Below are 19,001 nucleotides of genomic sequence, written 5' to 3'. Positions count from 1 at the left end.
CAGTATTAGCCTGTATAATGTAGTGGTAAGAGCATTAAATTTGAAGACCTGGGATTATTGTTCCAATACTAGATGTGTGACACTAAGCAATTCGCTTAAACTCTCTTAGATTCACAGTCCTAATCTGGAAAATAGTGAAATAATTCCTACATTGCTTATATCACCAGATTGTTCCAAAAAAGTACTTTATAAACATTAATGTGTTATAGAAATTATAGGACAGACCCTTTCAATAGAATCATAGGATTATCAATATAGTGCTGGAAAGAACTCTAGAGGCCAAGTAACTTGTCCAAGATACACATGTAGTTAAGCATTAGAAGAGGGATTTGAACCCAGATCCTTTGATTCTACTGTCAATGTTCTTTAATGTTTTACAAAAATTTATTTTTGTTACATTTTAAGTTCTGAACTGTCTCTCTCATCTTCTACTCAACCTGAACTAAAGAAGGTTACTATTTGAGAGAGATTTATAAATACATGTAAAACTATATATACTTGTATTTATTAGTTCTTTCTGTGGACTTGGGGAGCATCTTCCTTTATAAGTCCTTTGTAGCTGATCTAAGTATTTATAATACTGAGAATAACTTAATTGCTCACAATTATTCTTTTACATATACAATATTCTTTTGGTTCTTTTCATTTCACTTTCCATCATTTTATGCAAATCATTCTACATTTTTTCTAAAATCAAGAGCATGTCATTTCTTATAGCAGCTCAGTAGTATTATATGTCAGTGCTTTTTTTTTTTTTTTAACGGTACCATGTTGCCTGAATAGTATTTTTCAGTGTCTTTGTGATATGGTAGCATGCATCCAGGACAATAGGTTCAAGGGAAATTTCAGAAAGGTAGATTTTTATTGGATTTACATAAAAGCCTCCTAACAAATAAAGATATTTCAAAATAGAAGGAGCTACTTTTCCGAATGACCACTTAAGAGAAACTATAGAGAAATGTACAAGTTAGACTACATGACCTCCAAGGTCTCTTCTAGATCTAGATCTTATGATCTTAAGTATTTGTCATCCTGTTAATAATGGGAAAATCAGATCCAAAGAATGGAAACAATTGGTGGGTGACAAGTAGATCTGGAGCAAGAGTGACTTAAGTATGTGAGCCATAGTGGCTCACAGATGAAAGTCAAATCACAAGGTCTGTGCCCCTTCTAATAGACTAGAGTGAGGAGCTAGGAAATTAAAGTATTAAGGGAATACCAATATCCTAGCTGAAATTCTCTAATATAAAGCAACTGTTGAGGTAGAGGAAAAGCCTGTGAGCCTGACATTGAATTCAAGATATGAATGGAGAGCTCCAGACCAAGATAAGTTCTAAATGGGTTCATGATTTAGACAGAAAGGGTGATAAGAAAAGCAAATTAAGAAAACAAGGAATAGTTTACCTGCCAGATCTTTGGAGAAGGGAGGAATTTATGACCAAACAAGAAATAAAGAACATTATAAATGCAAAATGGCTAATTTTATTTACATTAAATTAAAAGGCTTTTGCACAAATAAAACCAATACAACCCAAGTTTAGAAGGGAAGCAGAAAGATGGGAAACAATTTTTAGCCAGTATTTCTGATAAAGTTCTCATTTCTAAAATAATATAGAGAACTAAGTTAAATTTAAGAATACAAGTGGTTACCCAATTGATAAAGGAGAACAAGATATGGACAGGTGGTTTTCAGAATGAGAAATCAAAGCTATCTATGGTTATATGAAAAATGCTCTAAATAAGTGTTGATTAGAGAAATGCAAATTAAACCAACTCGGAGGTACAAATTTACACCTCTCAGATTGGCTAAAATGGCAGAAAAATAGAATGATAAATGTTGGAGGGGGTGTGGGAAAACTGAGACACTAATGCAGTACTAGTAGAATTGTGAACTGACCCAATCATTCTGGAGAGCAATTGAGAACTATAGCCAAAGGGCAATCAAACTATGCATACCCTTTGATCCAGCAATACCACTACTGGGTCTATATCCCAAAGAAATAATAAAAAAGGGGAAAGGATCCACATGTACAAAAATATTTGTGGCAGCTCTTTTTTTGTGATGTCAAGGAATTGGAAATTGAGGAAATGGCCATCAATTTGGGGAGTAGCTGAACAAGTTGTGGTATTTGAATGGAATGTAATACTATTATGCTAAAAGAAATGATGAGCAGACAGATTTCAGAAAAAACCTGTCAAGACTTACATGAATTAATACCAAATGAAGTTAAGTAGAATCGGGAAAATATTGTATACAGTAACAGCAACATTATATGATGATCACCTGTGACAGACTTAGTTCTTAGCAAATACAGTGAACTAAGACAATTCCAATAGACTTGTGATGGAAAATACCATCCACATGCAGAGAAAGAACTTTGAAGACCGAATGAAGATTGAAGCATATTATTTTCACTTTTTTTCCCCTGTGTTTTTTTCTTTTGTTCTGATTTTTCTTTCATAACATGATTAATATGTTTAACATGATTGTACTTGTACAACCTATGTGAGATTATTTACTCTCTGGGGAGAGGGAAGAGAAGGAAGGAGAAAAATTTGGAATTTAAAATCTTACAAAAATGAAGTTGAAAACTATCTTTGTCTGTAATTGTAAAAAAGTAAAATACTATTAAGGGGGGAAAATAAAGGATGGAAAGTGTCTTGGGAGTAGGTAGACAGCAGCTACCAAGCTCTTTTATCACTGGATGATAAATGACTTTCAAAGGAGGAAAAGTCACTGAGTGATGATAGAGTGTTATGGGCCAGAACTCTGAACTTAAAACAAAGGATTCTTACAAAGTACTAAGTCAGTGGAATTGATAGAGACAATAGTTATATAATTTAGTTCAGTATGATTGATTTAATCCTACAAGGAGATGTTATGGGCCAAAACTTGAAACAAGATACTAGGTGGAATTGAGGAGATAATGGTTAAATCTAGTTTAGCATTAATTTAATCCTAAAACAAATAATGGTTTCCTAGTGATATAATGATTGTTTTGTATTCAGTATACAGCATATAAACAAGAAGCTCTCAGGGCCAAAAAAGAACAAGTGCACTAGAAGCTCTCAGAGACTGAGACAAATTCATTCCATCTTCCACCTTTGTGGTGGCTAGAGGCTGAAACACAAACCTTTGAATTCAGAGACATTTGGAGAGATTCAGAGGGCAGAGAAGGAGGCAGGAGCTCAAGCCCATGGAACCAAGGAGAGAGAAAGACCTCAAAGAAAGTTAACTGGGGCCCAGGAAAGAAGACAAGACTTTGAAAGAGACAATAAAGGATTTGGACTTTAACCCCTGGCTATTAGTGTGGTGATTACCGAACTGAAATGAAAGCTGTTCCCAGAGACCCCAAGAAAACCTCAACAGAGAATATTATATTACTTTCTTTATCTATTTATTTATTATTTTTAAATAATTTTTTATTATAGCTTTTTATTTATAGAATATATGCATGAGTAATTTTTCAGCATTGACAGCTGCAAAACCTTTTGTCCCAATTTTTCCCCTCCTTCTCCCCACCCCCTCCCCCAGATGGCAGGTTGACCAATACATGTTATATAAGTTAAAGTATATGTTGAATACAATATATGAATACATGTCCATACAGTTATTTTGCTGCACAAGAAGAATTGGACTTTGAAACAGTGCACAATTAGCCTGTGAAGGAAATCAAAAATGTAGGCAGACAAAAATAGAGGGATTGGGAATTCTATGTAGTGGGAGAATATTACATTTTAAAGAGAATATTACAGCAGAGGAAAAACCTAGAAATGGCAATGGGAAACAAGGAATATTCTGACACTCTCCACTATAACCAGTGAGATGGGGGTTATGAGTGAAAGTACAATCATTACTAAAAAAGGGTGGCTGAAGGCAGCCAGGTTTCAGAGCCAAAAGATGGAGGGAGTATTAAAGGGATAGATTTAAGATACAATCTAGAGGCTTTTGTGGTAAGCCACACCCATTTCCCCTTCTGTAAAGAACTTCCTGGTGGTATACAAGAAATTTTCTAAGACCTAGATGGTATTCATATATTTAATATTTGATTGATAGATAAATCGCTATATTAATATTTATGACAGTTACTGAAAAAACAGACCATACTATATTCTTTTTAGTTAAAAGAGTTCATACCATCAAAAGACGGGTTGAATCACAGAATATGTGATATATGCCATACATATGCTGCTGATATAGAAAATGAAGCATGCCCTCTTATTTGGCAAGCACACTACAGTTGGATTTGGAGAATCATGCTAAAGTTCACAAAATCTAGGGCTATGGATTTTCATGGTCCTTCTAACTCTAAAGGTTCTAGGAGCTCTTCAGGCCTTTCTCTCCCCCTCCTCCCTTAAGGTTAATACTTCTTGGTTTGTGTACAGAATTTGCAGGTCTCCATCAAGCTTCCTTATATGTTATAGACCACCAACAGCAGGGACTTTGTTAATTATTTTATGAAGCCCTAAAACAATAGTTTAGGATTAAGTGGAAGAGATTGAGCACATTAGCCAAGGTATAGGATAGTATTAACAAACAGTTAAAGTGGGAGGCTGGGTTGGGTACCAAATGGCTTAGAGGCATGTGAGGTTTAGTAACCTTTTCACTATGTGAAGGTAAAATCACAAATGGATTAATGCCACTTCTTCCCCACAGTGGGAAATTATATTTAATGATGGGTTCAATGCATGGAGAATGTAGGTAAAAAACGAATTGAAGCAGAGTAAGAATAAGGACTAGTTAGTATGTTTTTGGTTGAGTTTGGGGGAGTTCATTGCTTCATAGCATATATTTTGATCATGTTATAAATTTTCCAAGATCTAATGCCAATATTGAAATGGCCAAGTATTCTTTCTCCCAGATGGTATGAAGTCAGTGGGTAAAAGAATAAGGCCATGGGTTATTTCACTGGAACAGTATACTAACACTGGAGCAATATGCAGTGCTGTCAGAAAAAGCACATGACTTGAAAAAAAGAAATCTAGGTTTGAGTTCAGATTCTGAAACTAGGTGTATGACCACAGGCAAATCATTCATCATCTCTGAGCCTAACTTATTTCATCTGTAAAATGGAGACAATAGTACTTTTAATTCACATCTAATGAAGGGGATTAGGAAGAAAGCATTTATGAACCTTAAAGTGCTACATAAAGTTAGTTGCTATTGTTGTTAATCACAAAAAAGCCACTTTGTGTTGAGGAGAAAAGAGATTTTAACTACTACTACTACTTTAGTTCAGTGAACCTTTCTATATATGCTATTATCCACATGCCAATGTTGTGAGGGTAAACTTCGATCATCTTAAAACAATGTTTAAATGTGAGGTATTATGATGATGATTTTAAGCTGTTTCATCTAACTGCTCAGTTTCCTGTGGATGTGTATAAGATCATAGATGGTTATCATAAAACATACCAAGTAGAACTTTGCTGAATACTCTCCTTATGGTTTGAGCAGGGTGGCACAGAGATTCTTATTTCCTTTGTTATAGACCCTATACTTTTAATGAGACAAAGTTCCATTAGTTTCCCCCTTACCACCCCAGGGGTGGGAAAAAGTATTTGTATGGTACTGTTACCAGGAATAAATAAAACAGACATATTGAAGGCCTTAAAATATACAAAGGGACTTATATCCATTGCCTCATTTAATTCTAACACAACTGAGATAAATTTTTATTTAAAATTTCATTATCCTCATTTTATAGATGCACAAAGAAATTAAATGATTTGCTCATGGTCACACAATGAATTGTAAGAGATGAGATTTAAACTCAGGTTCTTCCCAACATTACAACCAGAGTTCTTTTCATTATAGAATATTACCTCTCAATTTAATTTTTTTTCGGATATTAGTTTATTCAGTTCCTATGTTATTCTTCAATTCTAGAATTGATGAAGTTCATTTGAACCTAAATATAGAACTGTGAATTTGTCAGTAATAAATTTCTTCCTATTAGGGCTAGCCCAGTCTTTTGAAATATTTTTGAATTCTGCCATTCAATGTATTAGCTATTCTTCCTAGTTTTGTATAGAATTATATGTATGTTTAATTGACTAATATGATTATTATTTCCCTAACAGTGAATCGTATTTGCATTTTTGATATTAATCATATTTGATCAAGATGAATAGTATTTTTTGATATATCATTGTATTTCCCCCAGTATTTTATTTAATATTTTGTATTAGTATTAATATCTATGCATCTAAGTTGGCTAATAAATTTCTTCCTCTGCTTTATTCAAAGGTGGTTTGGAGATCAAGACCATATTTGCCTCTTATAAAGTATAGAGTACAATACTATCTTTATATTTGAAAATGATCTATATATGGTGAAGGGATTATTTACTCTTTGAATGTTTAAGAGAAATGACTTATGAATTAATCTGGTCTTGAAATCCCATAAATCAATCAGCATATACTTATTATGTGCCTATTCCAGATATCGCTCATTTTTAAATTTTTAAATACAAACTCAATTCAATCATTAAAATTAGATGACCTTTGTGGTCAATCAATCAGCAAACAGTGATTATCTACTATGTGCCAGGTATTTTGTTAGACCCTGGGAGAGAAATATAAAGAATGAAATAATTCTTATTTTGAAGGAGTTTATGTTCAAATGAGAGAGGATATATATATATGCAGACACATATATATTTATATATGTATATATATATGGCATGGTACATATATATAAATATAAAGAGAGAATAAGCATAAAGAGAACAAATGCAAATAAGTATAAGGTAGTTAAAATATGAGGCAACTGGAGGGAGAAGCTGGAAAACCAGGAAAGGCTTCAAATAGAAAGTGTAGGTTTTATGTGATCTTGAAGGAAGAGGATTTTCTGAGGGATAGGTGAGGAGACAAATGCCTTTCAAGTTTGGAGGATACAAAAGGCAATGGTACAGTGAGTGGAGAGGGAGAGTTTGGCAAAGGGAAAGAGAGAGTAACTTGGAAGCTATTGCAATATTACAGATGAGAAAGGAGTGACTATGAGTAAAGAGAAGGGGTTGAAAGAAAGATATAGATATAGAAATATATATAAGCAATATATATATATATACCCCAGTAAGCTGAGGTTAAGAAAAGTGAGGGGCCAAGTACTAAACTGAAGATATCACTATAGTGGAAAGTTTGACAAAAACAGAAAGTTTGGAAGATATATGTTTCTTGGGGAAAAGATAACTTCTACTTTGGACATTCTGAATTTTGAGTTCCTTCCATCTCAGAAAAAATGATTTATGATTTTTTTCTCTATTGCTTAGGGATATAAATTTGTCATAAAGAATTCTTCAGTTGCATCCCCTAAGATGTTATTTTATCTTTAGCATAATTGTTATTGTTTTTTATAATTTTTATAAATGTTATAATTTACAAATTATAACTATAATTTTTTATGATAAAAATTTATAATTCAAATTATAAAAGCAATATTCATTTATTCTGATTCTATTTTTCTCCTTGATTACTAATGTATTTTAGAAAACTTTTTTCCCTTGAGAATAGCCAAGCCAGGCCCCCGTTATTTATCACTGATGGGAGAGAAGTATGCTGGGGAGAGGCCAGGAAGGATTTGAGGTTGGGGGAAAGCTGGCTCTTTTAGGCTGAGAGTAAGTGGCAGGCATCCAAGCACAAGAGGCTAGGAGCTGGTGCACTAGTAAGTCCAGCAGGCTATCATTAGCAATAGAGGTGTTCTCCATGATGAAGGCCTTATCTCTCTGGTTCTGGGACCGCAAGGTCTAAAAAAGCTTTAGATGGCAATTAAGATGAGCCTTTATATATCATTCCCTTCTTCAAAGTTCTGGCAGATTTCTGACTGTATTTGATTTGGAGGTCGTTTGCCTTGGAATTTGCTATGTCTACAAAGTGGCTTTTCAAGTATTCTTCCCATCTAGTCCAAAAACCCAGGTATCTCAGAATGGTACTACTCTGGTACAAGATGACATCTCAGTCTGTGATTCTAGAAAGCTTCTTATAGAAACTGCTAACCTTGAGATCTCTGCATCTAGATTTTTTTGGTTACTATACCTTCCTTTTGAATCCTGCCATGATTACCCCAAAGTATCTATTTGGTTTCATGTAGCCTTAGAATGAGATGATGGCATAGAGAGGCAGAATAGAAGAGCAAGACCTGATTACTATTTTAATTACACTGTGATCTTTAATCTGGTGCTTAAAATTGTGTCTTTCTAAATTTATAACTTCTGTGTCCTTAGAATATAATCTTTTCCTTATGCATGTTCTGGGTGTATATCTGAATAAAAAGTCTATTTCCCAGGGCAGCTAGGTGGCGCAGTGGTTAAAGTACCAGCCCTGAAGTCAGGGGAACCTGAGTTCAAATCTGATCTCTGTGTGACTCTGGGCAAGTCACTTAACCCCAATTGCCTCAGGGAAAAAAAAAAAAAAAAAAGTCTACTTCCCTACTTTCATTTTTAAGCTATCTACAAATCTCCTACCAAATTCATTTCTTTTCAGCATTCTATTTATTTAGGTCTTTTTTTTTTTGGTAGGTGGTGAAGACATTATATTCTGTTAGTGGGGTAATTAAATCTCCAATTATGTCTTTTTTAATCTTTTTTTTTTTTTTTTTTGCAATTTATGTCACTTTCTTTTGAAAAATAAGTTTCTTCACTATTGGTTATGAGATGATATTGGAATTCTTTATCAATAACCATGAAAAGATGATGTGGTCCTCTTGATTATCCCTCTTAATGCTTTCTAATTTGAATTAAGTTTTGTCTAATTCCAATCATGAGTCCAATTCTTGATTCTTTGGTGTGAAGTATTGTATACTTAAGTTTTCCACTAATTTTAAATCTGTGTGTACTAGTCTAAGGTGGTTCCATGTAGACAAAATATTGTTAGATTTTTAATCTATTTAGAAACTAGTTCTTAAGAATTCAATCTATTTACATTCAAGATTACAACCATTAAATTTCATTTTTCTTACTATGTCATATTATATTCTATTATCTGTCTTGTCAGCAAAGATAATTTCACAAGTACAAATACTATTCTGATCTCAAAGCATATACATATAACAAATAATTCTTATACAATATTACTTATGTAAGTCTTTCAAAAATTTAACTTCTTGACCCTCTTTCTTATTTAACATAGAAGTATCCCTCTGGGAGTATTTATCTTTCTCTTTCCATAATTTGTTTTCCCTGATTTTTTTCCTTCCTTTGTAATGTTCATAACAAAATTAATCTTCTTATCAATCCTTTTTACTATTTATCTTTTAAAAATCTTCTCCTCAAACCTACTTGTGTTATTTAATTAATAAAAACAAGATGTAGTTGGCTTGTTTTCCTATTATGAAACTGAAGCAGATTCCATGGATGGCTCTAATTATGATAATACCTTTATAGATGCTAAACAAATCAATATTTCTGCTATTTGTTATCTCCTCACTCTTATTCACAGCTCTAACCCCACTACTATTAAGTGATTATACTGAGAAAGATATTGACCAAAACAACATTAATTTTATTCATTTTATTGTTCCTCTGCAGAATTTATAGGAAGTCAGTAGTTATTCATAGTTGTAAAGAATACTTTTTTACCTTGGTAACATTATCAGTGTATTTGAACATCAAAAATCATTCAAGGCTAGGTTGCTTGTTTATAAATTCCTGAAACTTTTGTGATAATTTGCAAAAATTATGCTCAGTTTTTTTCTAGAACTTAGGGATTAAGTTTTCTTTTCTTTGATTTTTATTATATCACAATTTCTTTTGTCATTCTTTGAGTGAAAAACCCCTATTCAATTTGGTATAAATACATTAGTTTATTTGCATCCCTCAAAAATTATCTCCTTTTACCTTATCGTTGTACTCTCAGAATTTAGGGGCAATATTTTTGGATGAGCTGAATCTTAAGTTTATACTTGTTAGGATCCTGTGGATCTTGCCAATTTGGAATTGCTGCCCTGGTTTCTGTATTCTTGGGGAACTTTCTTGCACCATTTTTGAATTATGGTATTCAGAGTCTTTCTTTACCTTTCTTGGTGAGTCCAACAACTCCTAAGCTATCTCTCTAGTGCCTAATATATTTTATGTTCAGAGTTTGAGGAATTTGCAATTGTGTGTTACATATGTATACATCCCATTTCTTCAAGTAGATCATACGGATAATATCTTTAAATCATTGTTCATGACCGCAAGTGAAGGCAAAACTCACTGCTTTCTAAGATAGTCTATTCCATTTTAGATCTTGCAGATTATTAGAAAATCTTTTCTTTACATCAAAAGGTCTATCTTCTTAGAGATACTGCCAATAGTTACTGTCCTTCTCTCTATGTCTCAATCCTGATAATGAGGCACTAGCTCTTAAATATCTCTTTTACTTGGCCCTTCCTTTCTACTACCACTGCCACCACACTAGTTCTGATCCTAATACATCTCACTTAAACTATTAAAGAAGCATTTAACTGACTTCCCAGACTCCAGACTCTCTCTTTCCCAATACATCCTATATACTGACGACACATTCATATTCTTAATGTTAAAAGAACCACAGATTTATAGTTATAAGGGATCTTTGAACTCATTAGGGCATCTTCTTCATTTTACAGATGAGGGAGCTAGGGCCCAAAACTTTCCCTAGGCTATATTAGGTATTAAATGTCAGAATAAGGATCTAAACTTAGGTCTTCCTGATTCCAAATCTTCTGCTTGTTCCACTGCACCATGATACCTTGTTCCTCATTCTGCATTTCTTTGATTCTCTCTACTCAAAATATATTAAAAAACAACAAAATTTAAAAAAATACCTTCTCACTGTGAATTAAACTTAAATAAATTTTAATTTTAAAAAATCACCTTTTATCCTGATATTTAATGCTTTCCACAATATGATTCCAATCTCTCAACAACCATCTTATAATCTTATGCCACTCTGTTTTACATATTCTATCTTCCATAAAACTAGGTGGCATAGGATAGAGTACTGGGTCTAGAATCAGGAAGATCTGAGTTCAAATTCAGACTCAGATACTTATAACTCTGTGATGCTGGGCAAATCACTCAATCTCTTGTTTGTTTCAGTTTCCTCATCTATAAATGGGAATAATAACAGCATCTACCTCCTAGGGTTTTGCGGCAGATCAAATGAGATAACTGTAAATTGCTTGGTATAGTTTCTGGCTCATAAAAAGCTACATACATATTAATATAACTCAGCTTCAAGCATACCTAGTTTCACTAAGGATTGTTATTTGTGTCTTTAAAGTTAGTGTAGTTGAGTAGTCTGTTCTCTTTGCCAACTTTTTGGCTGTGCTCCTAACTGCTGAGCTTAGTGAGGATGCTATGAAGTGACTGCTGACCTGAGGAGAAGGAAAAAGGGCACTGCAATTCCCCTGATCTTTCTCTTTTACCATGGCTCTAAGAAATGGGCTGGAGGCAGGCTGTTTCTGTTCTATGTTGCTTCTCCTCAATTTCAGATGATGGAGGTGATTTCCAAAGGACAAGGAGTTTGAGCTGGTGATTATATATAGGGGGTACAGCAGCTAGTTATTTCAACATGGAAGCTCAGAGGAGCCAGGGTGCCTGAGACTCAAGCTAAAGGAGATTTTGGACTTGGTTCTGGAATTGTGCTTTATGATAACCAAGTTAAACTATGAATCTAATTCCCCTTCTGTCCCCAGTGACTGAGGTAGTGCAAAAGGGGAAAATGATACTTCCCACAAACCCACAAGTGAGTTTGTATATTTATGATTATACCTTCTGAGAAATATTTTCTTTTGTAATAGCTCCACAGTGTTACATTGGCTATTATTATTATTATGGTATCTGGATAGGACTTGAAATATCATCAATCTGAGCCTCTCAGTTTACAGATAAGAACACTGAGTTCCAAAGTAGTTAAGTGACTTGCCCAAGACATATAGCTGCTGGACAGCAGAAACAAAATTATCTAAGGGTCAAAGCTTTGACTTGAATATAAGCCACTTGACTCTAACTCCAGTTCTCTTAGTGAGGATCCTAAGTTCCCAGAACAAAGGCTGCTAGTCTTCTTTTTCTTTTTACCTTTCATAGATTTAGCACACTCTTCCACAGAGTTTAATCAACATTTGTCAAAGAAAGGCTCCTGTCACTATTTCAGACAGAAATTTAACTCCTAGTCAACAGGACCTGTCAATGTATTTATTAAAACAATTTTATTACAACAAAAGGATGTGGAGAATGTAGGGAGTATGCTTTTAGGGATACCCAGATCCTCAGGCAGAAAGGCATGAGATTAACACTAAATATAGAGTGATTTAGTAGTGACAGAATCATAGATTGTTCTTTGGAAGTAAACTGAGTGAAAGATCACCTATTTCAACACCTTAGAAATAAGTCAAGTGATATCCAAGAGAATAAGAGATACCAAAGACTTTGTGGTATGACTGAAATGGAGTGCTGTGGTTATAGACAGAAAAATAGGGTTCACTTTGGACAGTCAGCTAAGTTCTCTGTGAAGGACTCGGCCTAAGTTGCTTCTTAGCTCTAAATGCCAGTATCCTGGTCATCTGATCTTAGTCCAGTGCTTTTTCATGTATTCATTGCTCTGGGAGAGTCAGTTTGATAGTCAAACAAAGATCAGCACAGAGGATAACCTCCAAGCCAATCCAATTCAATCCAATCTAGTTGAGGCACTGATAAAGCAGGTGGATCCTTTAGAATCCTGCATTAGCTTCTTCAGGATCTAATTTCTTTAATGACTCAATTTATATATGTTCACTGATCTAAAAATCATAAAATATGAAATATATACATACACATATAATATATTTGTAAGGAAACTCCTTTTATGGAATTTTTAAGTTATAATTTTTAATTTTTTGAAGAAAATTTTATAATTTATAAAAAATTTTTGTAACAGATCTACAGGATATATCAAGTAAATATTAGTATCTCTTTTTTATAGATGAAGAAATTAAGATTAAATAACTTGTTGAGAGTTATACAAATAAATGTCAAATCTGGAATTCAAACTCAAGTTTCTATTAATTCTAATTATAATACCTTTTTCACCATATTACTCGCTTTCATAATTAGCATGGCACTGGATTAGTTCCCCTCCTAGATCAAACTGTCCTCTCATTCTTCAAATTTCTCCTAACACTGTACCTAGAACCCTTCTTTGTACTTACCATATTCTCATTTTATCATTTACTTGAAAATTATCCATTACCCAGTTGGAATGTTAAGTTCCTTGAAAGCAGAGCCTATATTTTTGGAATTAGGTCCTCAATAAATGTTTGTCCTACTAAACTGAGTTGAAATTAGCTTCACTCAGGGAGGAACAAGAGAAGAGTGAAAAGAGATACATTTTGGGAGCAGGACTACATTCTTTTATTGTTGGAGCAGGTTATTTGGCTTAAAGTCATAACTTTTTCTTTGATCCTCTCCTTTTTTAAAAAACAGCACCCTTATTCTCATAAAGGCCTTATCTCCAAAATATATAGAAACTGATTCTAATTTATAAGAAATCAAGCCATTCTCCAATTGGGCAAAGGATATAAACAGACAATTTTTGGATGAAGAAATTGAAACTATTTCTAGTCATATGAAAAGGTGTTCCAAATCATTAATGATCAGAGAAATGCAAATTAAGACAGCTCTGAGATACCACTACACATCTGTCAGATTGGCTAAGATGACAGGAAAAGATAATGACAAATATTGGAGGGGATGTGGGAAAACTGGGACACTGATGCACTGTTGATGGAGTTGTAATTGCATCCAACCATTCTGGAGAGCAATTTGGAACTATACTCAAAAAGTTATCAAACTGTGCATACCCTTTGATCTAGAAGTATTACTACTGGGTTTATTATATCCCAAAAAGATCTTAAAGGAGGGAAAGAGACCCACATGTGCAAAAATGTTTGTGGCAGCCCTTTTTGTAGTGGCTAGAGACTGAAATTGAATGGATGCCCACCAATTGGAGAATGGCTGAATAAATTGTGGTATATGAATGTTTTGGAATATTATTGTTCTATAAGAAATGACCAGCAGGATAAATACAGAAAGGCTTGGAGAGACCTACATGAATTGATGCCAAGTGAAATCAGCAGAACCAGGAGATAATCATACATTACAACAATAATACTACATGATGATCAATTCTGATGGATGTGGTTCTCTTCAACAATGAGAGGATCCAAATCAGTTCCAATAGATCTGTAATACTCTCTCTTTGCTACACCCAGAGAAAGAAAATGGGAAATGAGTATGGACCACAACATAACATTTCCACTTTTTCTGTTATTGTTTGCTTGCATTTTTGTTTTTTCTTCTCAAGTTATTTTTACCTTCTTCCTAAATCGGATCTTTCTTGTGCAATAAGATAACTGTATAAATATGTATACATATGTTGTATTTAACATATACTTTAACATATTTAACATGTATGGGACTACCTGCCATCTAAGGGAGGGTGTGGAGGGAAGAAGGGGAAAAGTTGAAACAGAAGTTTTTGCAAGGGTCAATGTTGAAAAATTACCCATGCATATGTTTTGTATATAAAAAGTTATTTTAAAAAAGCACCCTTGTAATTGTTTAAACTATTTCTGTGACTCATTTTCTCTGTTTTTATCTTGAAAGCAATTTTTAAAAATTAGGAAAACATCTCTAATTATATAAAGGAAGTAAATGATAAGTATGAGTCTATAAAAATGCTTTCATTACCATAATCTTCACACTTTACTCAACATATTCCCTGGAAAAAATTTTACTATTTAAACAATGTAGGATTATGTGATTAAAGAAAAACTAAGCACTAAAAGACACAACAATACTCCAGGGAGCTTCTGAAGGTGCTTAATAACACCTCTTAAGCATTTTTACTTTTTTTTATTTTTTTAAGGTTAAGTGATTTGCCCAAGGTCACACAGTATTTGAATATATGACACAGGATCTGAACTCGGGTCCCTGACTTCTGGCCCAGTACTCCATTCACTGCAATACCTGTCTGTTTCCATTTTTACTTTCAATGGACAAGATTTCACAGATCCAGAAGGAAGATTAGAAATAATCACTTTCATCACAAAATGGAGTCCCAAAAAAGGAATTAACTTATCCAGTGGCACACAGTTTAGTAGCAAAGCCTACATTCAAACTTTGGTCTTTACTCGCTCTGACCAAGCTTTCCATTTCATTGTAGGTGATGTTTCAATCAAATCAGTCCCTCATAAAAAACCAAAAACATACACACACACATACAAAACAAAAAACAAATGGGGTGGGGAATGATATTTCTTTCTCAAAATTAGAAGGCTAGAAGATAAAAAATTGAATAAATATAAATGGTATAATAATAAATATTCATGATGACAAATTCATTCATGCCAGCCAATCATACCATATATGTAAGATGTAAAAAGGAAAAACTACTAGATTTTCCCCCAAAATTTTCGAGTGCCTAGCTACAAGCAAATGTTAGAACTGCCTAAGCAGTCTTGAAGTCTTAAAAGATACACGCTTCTGAGTAGGTAATCAGCAATTTCTGCTAAAATGAATAGTCACTCCAAAAAGCAAGAGCTATACTTGTCAATACCATGGAAGGGTAACCCAATTTTTGAACAAATGTATCTATAACAATTGGAAGGCTCTGCAGATGAGGTTACACTTACCTCTTGCTCCTCAAGAACCAGTAAGTCCTGTTAAAGACATCAAAAAATTAATGTTCATTTTCAAAGATGTTTTTACTTTTTTTTGAGGTTAAGCAAATTTATTCTTTTCAATCATTTTTTATATTCCTTTTTAAATCATTAATATCACATAAAAATTGGTTCTCTAAATATTTTTCAAACAATGTCATAGTCAAAGAAAGGAGACCCCGCTGAAGTTCTTTGTTCTGGGAATTATCTGCTCCTTTTCCTATTACAACTTAATTCATATTGAAGTCTGTATATCAAGTAAAATTAAATCCTATTTACCTAGAATGGTTCTTTGTGAAAAATAAACAAATATAGACCTAAATGAAAAAGTGAAAATTACATGACAAAAAGCACTTCCCAGCTAGGACTTATTTCTAACAGCCACTGGGTAAGCTTTAGGCTTGGAATAATCTGAGCAAGATAATTTACACAAAATTTTATTTTTGGGCTGGTAAGGAAACACTTACTGCCCAAAGAGCTTTCAATCTAGTTCTAAATATGAATACACCATAATTCAGAATCTGTAATGATAGCTATCTTACATGGTCATAATGTGAGTTAGTCTGAAATGGAATTTTTATTTGTAAGATTAAGTGGTCAAATTTGCATGTTCAGCTCCTGAGTCAGATAGGATATCACAAAGTTATCACTTCATGACTTTTGTTGTTCTAGGATTTTAGGCATTAATTGTTTCTGTAATGTGGCTGGCCCTTAAATTTCAAGAAGTGGTTGATAGTAAGAATGGAGTAAGTACTAGCCTAAAATTAGAGAATTAACATCCTTTTCTAGTCTATAAACCTAAAAATAGATCCTCTTTAACAAAAAGATTATTTTCTTCAAATTTCTCAGTATTTTGAAGGAACCTCTACAGAATCTCCCAAATTCTCTTTCAGATCTTTCAATATCCTGGTTACTTCTTCTGAATTCATTATACTTTCTCAATTCCCTCTTAAAATGTGCTGAGTTAAATAACAATAACAAAAACAATATTCTACAGCAGTCTGACCAAGGTAGAGAGCTTAACTTTAATCAAGACATCTGTATTACTATAGCCTAAAATATATTAATAAGGCTTTCTTCTTTAGACCTATTTTGTTCAACATTTTTAAAATTAATAACTTTGTGGATTATCATGGCCTAAAAAGCATTACACTAGTGATTTCTCATATTTAAGATAGAATATTAAAGAATATGTAAAACTAAAACTGTCTATCTAATATGTAAAATTGGAAAGGTTTAAAATTACAATGGAGGGTTGAAGTTAGCCCACATAAATAATCAAATGTCTGAGAATTGGCTATGGATGTGAGGAGGATAGTGGGAAAGTTAATGAAGATGGGTGAAGAAAAAGGTATGCAAAAGTATCCTTTAAATGAACATTGCCAAAATTTCTCATGCTGTCAGGGCTCTAAATATGTATCTATATGTTATAAGACCACCAAAGACCAACACTAGTAGAATGACAAGTATAAGCATGTATAATTTCCCCAGTCTGGTATTTTCACAATTTGTTAGTTTGATTCCAAGTTTGGTGCTCTGGGAGTATAATTTATCTACATGTGGGAAAATGAATTTCTTTATTTTGCGTTTAATTACCTTTTAATAATATTTCTGCCTTTCTCAGTTTGATAATCACTGTACTTGATGAAGATGAAGAAATAATGTAAAATTATGTAGGTCAGCTTTCTGTCATTGATTAACATTATATCATCTTCCTCAACCAGTGTGTTCGTCTCTTCCTTGTTCATTTGGCTCTTAAAAAACAACAAACTTTTTTGTTGTCTTTTAACATTTTTTTCACATGCAGCAATTTATTCCAGGCTTTAAAAGCCTTCCTTTTTACTGGTCTCACTAACGGGTCCATGATAATTTTTTGTAATCATATGTAATCATATGCCCTCTTATTTTCTGTATATGCCCTTTTAAAATCTGAGCTCTTTGGGGAGTCTTCTATGTACCTTCATAAGTTTCTTTACATGACTCTCTTCATCAGCATAAATTGTGACAATATTAGTCTTATAAAACACAAATGAAATGTGAATCAGAACCAACTAAAGCCTTGACATTCTATCTCCTATCCACATGCTTTTGGACAGGTTATCCCTTATACCTGGATTCCTCCCCTCTGACCTCTACCTTCCTGCAAAGCACATCTCATATGCCATTTCCTACATTAGTCTTGTTTGGTGAATGGCAGCAGTACTCAGAATTCTGAAGTTAGAGGACTTGGGATCAAATTCTGTCTTTGATGCTAATGTTCTCCATAATTGGGAGTAAGATATCTAAGCTCCCTCGGTCTTAGTTTCCTCAGTGAGGGAATTGGATTATCTGATCTCTGATGTACCATTTAATTCTGGATCTAGGATCCCCTTAGCATTAGCAGTCTTCCTCCTCTTCAAGCTATCACATTCATACTTTGGTGTTCAGTGAGGTATCCCTCTAGTAGATTATTAGCTTCTTGAGGTCAAACTGTTTTTTTTTTTTTTTGTTTTCTTTTGTTTTTTGTTTTGCCTTTGTATCTCCACCACTGAGAACAGTCCCTTAGATGTAATAGGTACGTAATAAATGCTTATTGAATTGGAATAAAGAATATAATTGTCAAAGTAAGTGACATATTATGAAAGATCAGAATGGGGAGAAGAATCAGTGTGGATTAGAAACTATCCAGGAAGTTTTCATAGAGGCTGAGAAATTCCTTCAACTATAGGTTGGGTCCTTTGTCTTGAGGTATATACCTACTTAAGGTTCTGATTGTGGAATACAACTTTTTTTTCTCAATATTTCGGAATTTACTTTGTTACAATCTAAGGTACCTATCTGACTATATCCTTGTTTTCCCTTCCTTTATTATTATAAACTCTAAGAAAACAGGATCACTTTGCTAGTTTCTCTTTATAGTATCTGAGATTCTAAGAAAATTATTTTTTTCTTAAAAAGCAATCTGAACAGCATTTTAACTGATTTTTACTACATAGGTTCTATACTATGAGGGCACAAGAGGCAGATTACAAACTAAGAATGGAGATAATACAAAGAAAACAAAAAAAAGAAGTATTATCATTGAGTCTGAACACTAGGACAACTGATCACTGAGACCTTGAGACCTCAAGACCTAAATTACTTTAGACCATTTAACAAATAGAAGGGGTAGTTACATTTTGTCTTGAAATACTACCACACATCACTATAACTATATTGGAATGGACTATAGAAGACAAAACATTCAAGCTGGTAGAACAGAATTCCAAGGCTCAGGGAATAAAAAAGGACCAGAGAAGTCACTTAGTTCATCCCTTGTTGAACAAGACCAAAATATAATCATCCAGCCTCTGCTTGAGGT

At 33.5% G+C, this 19,001-nt stretch overlaps 1 protein-coding gene across 3 annotated transcripts in view; it reads right to left on the bottom strand.

The window, feature by feature from the left end:
• Positions 1-19,001, bottom strand: part of GARNL3 (GTPase activating Rap/RanGAP domain like 3) — a 223,633-nt gene that overhangs the window by 116,108 nt on the left and 88,524 nt on the right. For all 3 annotated transcript variants that reach the window (XM_031954321.1, XM_031954322.1, XM_003757155.4), the window contains one exon: positions 15,635-15,661. In XM_031954321.1, the coding sequence (XP_031810181.1) occupies positions 15,635-15,661 (27 nt within the window). The remainder of the gene's footprint in view (positions 1-15,634; positions 15,662-19,001) is intronic.

Source organism: Sarcophilus harrisii, chromosome 2, assembly GCF_902635505.1.
Source record: "Sarcophilus harrisii chromosome 2, mSarHar1.11, whole genome shotgun sequence".
NCBI classification, from domain to species: Eukaryota; Metazoa; Chordata; class Mammalia; order Dasyuromorphia; family Dasyuridae; genus Sarcophilus; species Sarcophilus harrisii.
The sequence above is the reverse complement of the archived record's forward strand: the minus strand, read 5'-3'. Positions and strand labels throughout refer to the sequence as shown.